We start from the raw sequence: 9835 nt of genomic DNA on the forward strand, positions 1-9835 counted from the left end.
TAGCAGTGAAGAACAAAATCACTCAATATCCAAAGCCACTTTCAATGCGTAGCTAAATGAGTAACTTCCTGTGGTTATGGTCGCTGGGATGGGTTAATATGGAAGCAAATACACACAGTGCTCAGCTTTCCAGCAACTGAATATAAACATGAAACCCAAACAATCACAAATGACTGGAAAACATTAAAATTATGATAAATATTAGCTGCTATGTGAAATTAGGAGAAGATTTTATAGATTTTGCTTGATGTGATAAGATCACGAAATATGTCATATTCAATAAAAAAAAGTAACAGAAAAAACAGTGTATGCCTTAGTAATGTTCTAAGGAGCTGGTAAAACAATGTTTGGCAAATTTATTTTACAGCCAATCATCAACAATATGGTCTCACAAACTGATAGGCATCTTAAATAGCAATCGAATAAAGTTGAGGAACTATTTCTTCCTTATGAAATGAAGGAAAATCATAAAAGAATGATAAAGCAACCAAGTAACATGTGATATAGGCCTGAACTTAATCAGGGGCAAATAAGAAATTTGTGGTGGTACCATAAAGGTAACATAACAGCACGCATTTAAAGCAACATGTCGTTGACATTTCCTCAGGCAATGGTGCCACCTTATTGTATATATAATGTTTTGATGATATATATATCAAGAACAAGTCTGTTCAGTTCTACATATCTCTAGTGCTTCTGAAGCTACGTGGAAATGTTTCATTTACTCCATCCCCACATTTTCCATAATCTTCATCGCCCTCCCCACTATTACATATTCATTATCAATCCATTAATCTATGTCACTATGTTTCATCAATACCCTTCTAAAACACTTGCGCTGGGAATTAACAGCTAACTGACATGCTTTTCTTCCACTTCCATACGTTAGTTCTGTTGCGTGTTTACAAGGTCTATCATTACAAAAGAGTGAGGTACTACGTTTCACACATTAGATTCACGGCACCAATAATCCAAAGCTGTACAATGTAGCAACACCATCAAGTAAATGTATTTCATTAATATTTGTAAGGTTATCAGGTGGTGGCCTAAATCCAATGGGGGTCGAATGGTACTAATGAAGCTGAGGACAGCGGCCAGTCAGAACCATCAGCATCAACCAAGACAATAGTAAACTTTCATGTCTGTCTACATGAGGTTTTTCAGTCTGCATTGGGCAACATAGACAGTACCAGAGAGACTTAGTCTTAGAACAATAAAACTGGAAGGTGTGAAGAAATTTCTCGCTCAAAGGATGAAACTTGACGTCAACTATGGCATAAAGCCAAAATAACGAACTAACCTCAAGGTTTAGTTACAGTCAGCATTGGCCCTCCATGGATCCCCATAGGTATTAGACTGTGTGGTGACTGTTTACTATCGACTTTGTACTGAGTGGTGACTGTTTACTATCGACTTTGTCCTGTGTGGTGACTGTTTACTATCAACTTTGTACTGAGTGGTGACTGTTTACTATCAACTTTGTACTGAGTGGTGACTGTTTACTATCGACTTTGTCCTGAGTGGTGACTGTTTACTATCGACTTTGTCCTGAGTGGTGACTGTTTACTATCGACTTTGTACTGAGTGGTGACTGTTTACTATCGACTTTGTACTGAGTGGTGACTGTTTACTATCGACTTTGTCCTGAGTGGTGACTTTACTATCGACTTTGTACTGAGTGGTGACTGTTTACTATCGACTTTGTACTGAGTGGTGACTGTTTACTATCGACTTTGTCCTGAGTGGTGACTGTTTACTATCGACTTTGTACTGAGTGGTGACTGTTTACTATCGACTTTGTCCTGAGTGGTGACTGTTTACTATCGACTTTGTACTGAGTGGTGACTGTTTACTATCGACTTTGTCCTGTGTGGTGACTGTTTACTATCGACTTTGTCCTGTGTGGTGACTGTTTACTATCGACTTTGTCCTGTGTGGTGACTGTTTACTATCGACTTTGTCCTGTGTGGTGACTGTTTACTATCGACTTTGTACTGAGTGGCGACTGTTTACTATCGACTTTGTCCTGTGTGGTGACTGTTTACTATCAACTTTGTCCTGTGTGGTGACTGTTTACTATCAACTTTGTCCTGTGTGGCGACTGTTTACTATGAGGTGCCGGTCGCACTTGGGGGCCCTTATTCCAAGTCTACATTCACAGGCTCATTTACCTACGAGCGGTTAGTTTAGGGTGGATTTGGACCTGGATGAGCGAAATGGATACAAATTAGAACTCAACTTGATTACGCTGGGTGACGTGTGGTTATGCCCGATCACTTTATAAGGGCCATGGAAGAACGGTGCCTCGTCAAGATGCAAAGACAGAAAACCACGACATCTACATTTCTTTAATAGCCTATGGCTTTAGTTCACTTACTACCTATATATCACATCACTCGCCATGTAATTTGTATTAAGAAACTGGAAAATAGATCCATTACCTTGGTCATTTTGAGAAGGGGATGAAATTCTCCGGCCAGCCAGCGTGTGTTGTTATGTTTGGGTCAGCTGGCCTTGAACGACGAGCCTAAATTATTTCTTTATTTATATATTACAATGATATAATAAACCGTCAAAATGTATCTATCAAGATTCTACAATTTATTTATTATAAGGAAAATGATAAAAAGTCCTTTGTATGGGTTATTTAGCTTTCGTCTCTTATTAACGAATTCACTATCCTACCCATTGTACATAGAGATGATTGGTAGTCGTATCCCTCCGCTGTTCTCAATACTCCGCCAAAGGCAATTACAGGGGCATAGAGGCATCAAAAGGGAAAGAAACATTTGGAAAGCTTACTTTAATGCCACTTTGGGGATGCCAAAGGGCTAGAGAATTGCGTGGAGGCATCCAAAATTTTAGAGGAAAATTGAAGGATTACTCTAAGTCCCCTTTGGCGTCTTGAAAGGCCTTTACAGAGGAATACTGGCATCTGAAGGGAAAGAGACAAATCAAAAGTTTACTTAAAAGACGGTTTAGGGGTGCTAAAGTCCAATACAGTTGCATGATGTCATCCAAAAATAAAAAGAGAAATTAACGGTTTATTTTAAATCCCCTTTGAAGCCGCCAAAGGCAATTACAGGGGCATAGAAGCATCAAAAGGGAAAGAAACATTTGGAAAACTTACTTTAATGCCACTTTGGGGATGCCAAAGGGCAAGAGAATTGCGGTGAGGCATCCTAAAATTTAGAGGAAAATTGAAGGATTAATCTAAATCCCCTTTGGCGTCTTCAAAGGCCTTTACAGCGGAATACTGGCATCTGAAGGGAAAGACACAATTTAAAAGTTTACTTAAAACATCGTTTAGGGGTGCCAAGGTCCAACACAGTTGCATGGTGGCATCCAAAAATAAAAAGACAAATTAATGGTTTACTTTAAATCCCCTTTGGCGTCGCCAAAGGCAATTACAGGGGCATAGAGACATCAAAAGGGAAAGAAACATTTAGAAAGCTTACTTTAATGCCACTTTGGGGATGCCAAAGGGCAAGAAAATTGCGGTGAGGCATCCAAAAATTTAGAGGAAAATTGAAGGATTAATCTAAATCCCCTTTGGCGTCTTCAAAAGCCTTTAGAGGGGAATACTGGCATCTGAAGGGAAAGAGACAAATCAAAAGTTTACTTAAAAGACCATTTAGGGGTGCCAAAGTCCAATACACTTGCATGATGTCATTCAAAAATAAAAAGACACATTAACGGATTACTTTAAATCCCCTTTGGCGCCGCCAAAGGCAATTACAGGGGCATAGAGGCATCGAAAGAGAAAAAAACATTTAGAATGCTTACTTTAATGCCACTTTGGGGATGCCAAAGGGTAAGAGAATTGCGTGGAGGCATCCAAAAATTTAGAGGAAAATTGAAGGATTAATCTAAATCCACTTTGGCGTCTTCAAAGGCCTTTACAGTGGAATAGTGGCATCTGAAGGGAAAGAGACAAATCAAAAGTTTGCTTAAAACACCGTTTAGGGGTGCCAAAGTCCAATACACTTGCATGATGTCATTCAAAATTAAAAAGACATATTAACGGTTTACTTTAAATCCCCTTTGGCGCCGCCAAAGGCAATTACAGGGGCATAGAGGCATCAAAAGGGAAAGAAACATTTAGAATGCTTACTTTAATGCCACTTTGGGGATGCCAAAGGGTAAGAGAATTGCGTGGAGCATCCAAAAATTTAGAGGAAAATTGAAGGATTAATCTAAATCCCCTTTGGCGTCTTCAAAGGCCTTTACAGGGGAATACTGGCATCTGAAGGGAAAGACAAAATATAAAAGTTTACTTAAAAGACCATTTAGGGGTGCCAAAGACCAATACAGTTGCATGGTGGCATCCAAAAATAAAAAGACAAATCAATGGTTTAGTTTAAATCCCCTTTGGCGCCGCCAAAGGTAATTAGAGGGGCTTAGAGGCATCAAAAGGGAAAGAAACATTTGGAAAGCTTACTTTAATGCCACTTTGGGGATGCCAAAGAGCAAGAGAATTGCGGTGAGGCATCCAGAAATTTAGAGGAAAATTGAAGGATTAATCTAAATCCCCTTTGGCGTCTTCAAAGGCCTTTACAGGGGAATACTGGCATCTGAAATGAAAGAGACGAATGAAAAATTTACTTAAAAGACCGTTTAGGGGTGCCAAAGTCCAATACAGTTGCATGGTGGCATCCAAAAATAAAAAGACAAATTAACGGTTTACTTTAAATCCCCTTTGAAGCCGCCAAAGGCAATTACAGGGGCATAGAGGCATCAAAAGGGAAAGAAACATTTGGAAAGCTTACTTTAATGCCACTTTGGGGATGCCAATGGGCAAGAGAATTGCAGTGAGGCATCCAAAAATTTAGAGGAAAATTGAAGGATTAATCTAAATCCCCTTTGGCGTCTTCAAAAGCCTTTACAGGGGAATACTGGCATCTGAAGGGAAAGAGACAATTTAAAAGTTTACTTAAAAGACCGTTTAGGGGTGCCAAAGTCCATAACAGTTGCATGATGTCATCCAAAAATAAAAAGAGAAATTAACGGTTTACTTTAAATCCCCTTTGAAGCCGCCAAAGGAAATTACAGGGGCATAGAGGCATCAAAAGGGAAAGAAACATTTGGAAAGCTTACTTTAATGTCACTTTGGGGATGCCAAAGGGCAAGAGAATTGCGGTGAGGCATCCAAAAATTTAGAGGAAAATTGAAGGATTAATCTAAGTCCCCTTTGGCGTCTTCAAAGGCCTTTACAGGGGAATAATGGCATCTAAAGGGAAAGAGACAAATTAAAAGTTTCCTTAATAGACCGTTTAGTGGTGCCAAAGTCCAATACAGTTGCATGATGTCTTCCAAAAATAAAAAGAGAAATTAACTGTTAAGTTTAAATCCCCTTTGGAGCCGCCAAAGGCAATTACAGGGGCATAGAGGCATCAAAAGGGAAAGAAGCATTTGGAAAGCTTACTTTAATGCCACTTTGGGGATGCCAAAGGGCAAGAGAATTGCGGTGAGGCATCCAAAAATTTAGAGGAAAATTGAAGGATTAATCTAAATCCCCTTTGGCGTCTTCAAAGGCCTTTACAGGGGAATAATGGCATCTAAAGGGAAAGAGACAAATTAAAAGTTTCCTTAAAAGACCGTTTAGTGGTGCCAAAGTCCAATACAGTTAAATGATGTCTTCCAAAAATAAATAGAGAAATTAACTGTTAAGTTTAAATCCCCTTTGGAGCCGCCAAAGGCAATTACAGGGGCATAGAGGCATCAAAAGGGAAAGAAACATTTGGAAAGCTTACTTTAATGCCACTTTGGGGATGACAAAGGGCAAGAGAATTGCGGTGAGGCATCCAAAAATTTAGAGGAAAATTGAAGGATTAATCTAAATCCCCTTTGGCGTCTTCAAAAGCCTTTAGAGCGGAATACTGGAATCTGAAGGGAAAGAGACAATTCAAAAGTTTACTTGTAAGACCGTTTAGGGGTGTCAAGGTCCAATACAGTTGCATGGTGCATCCAAAAATAAAACAACATATTAACGGTTTACTTTAGATCCCCTTTGGAGCCGCCAAAGGTAATTAGAGTAGCATAGAGGCATCAAAAGGGAAAGAAACATTTGGAAAGCTTACTTTAATGCCACTTTGGGGATGCCAAAGAGCAAGAGAATTGCGGTGAGGCATCCAGAAATTTAGAGGAAAATTGAAGGATTAATCTAAATCCCCTTTGGCGTCTTCAAAGGCCTTTACAGGGGAATACTGGCATCTGAAGGGAAAGAGACAAATCAAAAGTTTACTTAAAAGACCGTTTAGGGGTGCCAAAGTCCAATACACTTGCATGATGTCATTCAAAAATAAAAAGACATATTAACGGTTTACTTTAAATCCCCTTTGTAGCCGCCAAAGGCAATTACAGGGGCATAGAGGCATCAAAAGGGAAAGAAACATTTGGAAAGTTTACTTTAATGCCACTTTGGGGATGTCAAAGAGCAAGAGAATTGCCCTGAGGCATCCAGAAATTTAGAGGAAAATTGAAGGATTAATCTAAATCCCATTTGGCATCTTCAAAGGCCTTTACAGGGGAATACTGGCATCTGAAGGGAAAGAGACAATTTAAAAGTTTACTTAAAAGACCGTTTAGGGGTGCCAAGGTCCAATACAGTTGCATGGTGGCATCCAAAAATAAAAAGACAAATTAACGGTTTACTTTAAATCCCCTTTGAAGCCGCCAAAGGCAATTACAGGGGCATAGAGGCATCAAAAGGGAAAGAAACATTTGGAAAGCTTACTTTAATGCCACTTTGGGGATGCCAAAGGGCAAGAGAATTGCGTGGAGGCATCCAAAACTTTAGAGGAAAATTGAAGGATTAATCTAAATCCCCTTTGCCGTCTTGAAAGGCCTTTACAGGGGAATACTGGCATCTGAAGGGAAAGAGACAAATCAAAAGTTTACTTAAAAGACGGTTTAGTGGTGCCAAAGTCCAGTACAGTTGCATGATGTCATCAAAAAATAAAAAGACAAATTAAGGGTTTACTTTAAATCCCCTTTGGAGCCGCCAAAGGTAATTGCAGGGGAATAGAGGCATCAAAAGGGAAAGAAACATTTGGAAAGCTTACTTTAATGCCACTTTGGGGATGCCAAAGGGCAAGAGAATTGCGGTGAGGCATCCAAAAATTTAGAGGAAAATTGAAGGATTAATCTAAATGCCCTTTGGCGTCTTCAAAGGCCTTTACAGGGGAATACTGGCATCTGAAGGGAAAGAGACAAATCAAAAGTTTACTTAAAAGAACGTTTAGAGGTGCCAAAGTCCAATACAGTTGCATGATGTCATATAAAAATAAAGACAAATTAACGGTTTACTTTAAATCCCCTTTGGAGCCGCCTAAGGCAGTTACAGGGGCATAGAGGCATCAAAAGGGAAAGAAATATTTGGGAAGCTTACTTTAATGCCATTTTGGGGAAACTAAAGGGCAAGAGAATTGCGGTGAGGCATCGAAAAATTTAGAGGAAAATTGAAGGATTAATCTAAATCCCCTTTCGCGTCTTTAAAGGCCTTTACAAGGGAATAGTGGCATCTACAGGGAAAGAGACAAATCAAAAGTTTACTTAAAAGACGGTTTAGGGGTGCCAAAGTCCAATACAGTTGCATGATGTCATCCAAAAATAAATAGAGAAATTAACGGTTTACTTTAAATCCCCTTTGAAGCCGCCAAAGGCAATTACAGGGGGATAGAGGCATCAAAAGGGAAAGAAACATTTGGAAAGCTTACTTTAATGCCACTTTGGGGATGCCAAAGGGCAAGAGAATTGCGTGGAGGCATCCTAAAATTTAGAGGAAAATTGAAGGATTAATCTAAATCCCCTTTGGCGTCTTGAAAGGCCTTTACAGCGGAATACTGGCATCTGAAGGGAAAGAGACAAATCAAAAGTTTACTTAAAAGACGGTTTAGGGGTGCCAAAGTCCAATACAGTTGCATGATGTCATCCAAAAATAAAAAGAGAAATTAACGGTTTACTTTAAATCCCCTTTGAAGCCGCCAAAGGCAATTACAGGGGCATAGAGGCATCAAAAGGGAAAGAAACATTTGGAAAGCTTACTTTAATGCCACTTTGGGGATGCCAAAGGGTAAGAGAATTGCGGTGAACCATCCAAAAATTTAGAGGAAAACTGAAGGATTAATCTAAATACCCTTTGGCGTCTTCAAAGGCCTTTACAGGGGAATACTGGCATCTGAAGGGAAAGAGACAAATCAAAAGTTTACTTAAAAGACCGTTTAGAGGTGCCAAAGTCCAATACAGTTGCATGATATCATCCAAAAATAAAAAGAGAAATTAACGGTTTACTTTAAATCCCCTTTGAAGCCGCCAAAGGCAATTACAGGGGCATAGAGGCATCAAAAGGGAAAGAAACATTTGGAAAGCTTACTTTAATGCCACTTTGGGGATGCCAAAGGGTAAGAGAATTGCGGTGAACCATCCAAAAATTTAGAGGAAAACTGAAGGATTAATCTAAATACCCTTTGGCGTCTTCAAAGGCCTTTACAGGGGAATAATGGCATCTAAAGGGAAAGAGACAAATTAAAAGTTTCCTTAAAAGACCGTTTAGTGGTGCCAAAGTCCAATACAGTTACATGATGTCTTCCAAAAATAAAAAGAGAAATTAACTGTTAAGTTTAAATCCCCTTTGGAGCCGCCAAAGGCAATTACAGGGGCATAGAGGCATCAAAGGGGAAAGAAGCATTTGGAAAGCTTACTTTAATGCCACTTTGGGGATGCCAAAGGGCAAGAGAATTGCGGTGAGGCATCCAAAAATTTAGAGGAAAATTGAAGGATTAATCTAAATCCCCTTTGGCGTCTTCAAAGGCCTTTACAGGGGAATAATGGCATCTAAAGGGAAAGAGACAAATTAAAAGTTTCCTTAAAAGACCGTTTAGTGGTGCCAAAGTCCAATACAGTTAAATGATGTCTTCCAAAAATAAAAAGAGAAATTAACTGTTAAGTTTAAATCCCCTTTGGAGCCGCCAAAGGCAATCACAGGGGCATAGAGGCATCAAAAGGGAAAGAAACATTTGGAAAGCTTACTTTAATGCCACTTTGGGGATGACAAAGGGCAAGAGAATTGCGGTGAGGCATCCTAAAATTTAGAGGAAAATTGAAGGATTAATCTAAATCCCCTTTGGCGTCTTCAAAGGCCTTTACAGCGGAATACTGGCATCTGAAGGGAAAGACACAATTTAAAAGTTTACATAAAAGACCGTTTAGGGGTGCCAAGGTCCAACACAGTTGCATGGTGGCATCCAAAAATAAAAAGACAAATTAACGGTTTACTTTAAATCCCCTTTGAAGCCGCCAAAGGCAATTACAGGGGCATAGAGGCATCAAAAGGGAAAGAAACATTTGGAAAGCTTACTTTAATGCCACTTTGGGGATGCCAAAGGGCAAGAGAATTGCGGTGAGGCATCCAAAAATTTAGAGGAAAATTGAAGGATTAATCTAAATCCCCTTTGGCGTCTTCAAAGGCCTTTACAGGGGAATACTGGCATCTGAAGGGAAAGAGACAAATCAAAAGTTTACTTAAAAGACGGTTTAGGGGTGCCAAAGTCCAATACAGTTGCATGATGTCATCCAAAAATAAAAAGAGAAATTAACGGTTTACTTTAAATCCCCTTTGAAGCCGCCAAAGGCAATTACAGGGGCATAGAGGCATCAAAAGGGAGAGAAACATTTGGAAAGCTTACTTTAATGCCACTTTGGGGATGCCAAAGGGCAAGAGAATTGCGGTGAGGCATCCAAAAATTTAGAGGAAAATTGAAGGATTAATCTAAATCCCCTTTGGCGTCTTCAAAGGCCTTTACAGGGGAATAATGGCATCTAAAGGGAAAGAGAC

General features: G+C 39.5%; 2 protein-coding genes across 56 annotated transcripts in view; one reads left to right on the plus strand and one right to left on the minus strand.

Annotated features, from left to right (window-relative positions):
* Nucleotides 1-9835, plus strand: part of IleRS (Isoleucyl-tRNA synthetase) — a 415824-nt gene that overhangs the window by 397955 nt on the left and 8034 nt on the right. The window lies entirely within an intron of this gene.
* LOC139762964 (uncharacterized) overlaps nucleotides 1-9835 on the minus strand; it is a 614722-nt gene that overhangs the window by 252126 nt on the left and 352761 nt on the right. For 29 of the 47 annotated variants that reach the window (XM_071688312.1, XM_071688315.1, XM_071688314.1 and 26 more), the window contains one exon: nucleotides 5754-5886. The exons of 3 other annotated variants lie outside the window; for them this stretch is intronic. In XM_071688312.1, coding sequence (XP_071544413.1) covers nucleotides 5754-5804 — 51 coding nt within the window. In that variant the 5' untranslated portion in view covers nucleotides 5805-5886. 15 more of the 47 variants (XM_071688321.1, XM_071688329.1, XM_071688322.1 and 12 more) reach the window with 15 other exon arrangements.

The sequence above is a fragment of the Panulirus ornatus genome, chromosome 45, assembly GCF_036320965.1.
Source record: "Panulirus ornatus isolate Po-2019 chromosome 45, ASM3632096v1, whole genome shotgun sequence".
Taxonomy (NCBI): Eukaryota; Metazoa; Arthropoda; class Malacostraca; order Decapoda; family Palinuridae; genus Panulirus; species Panulirus ornatus.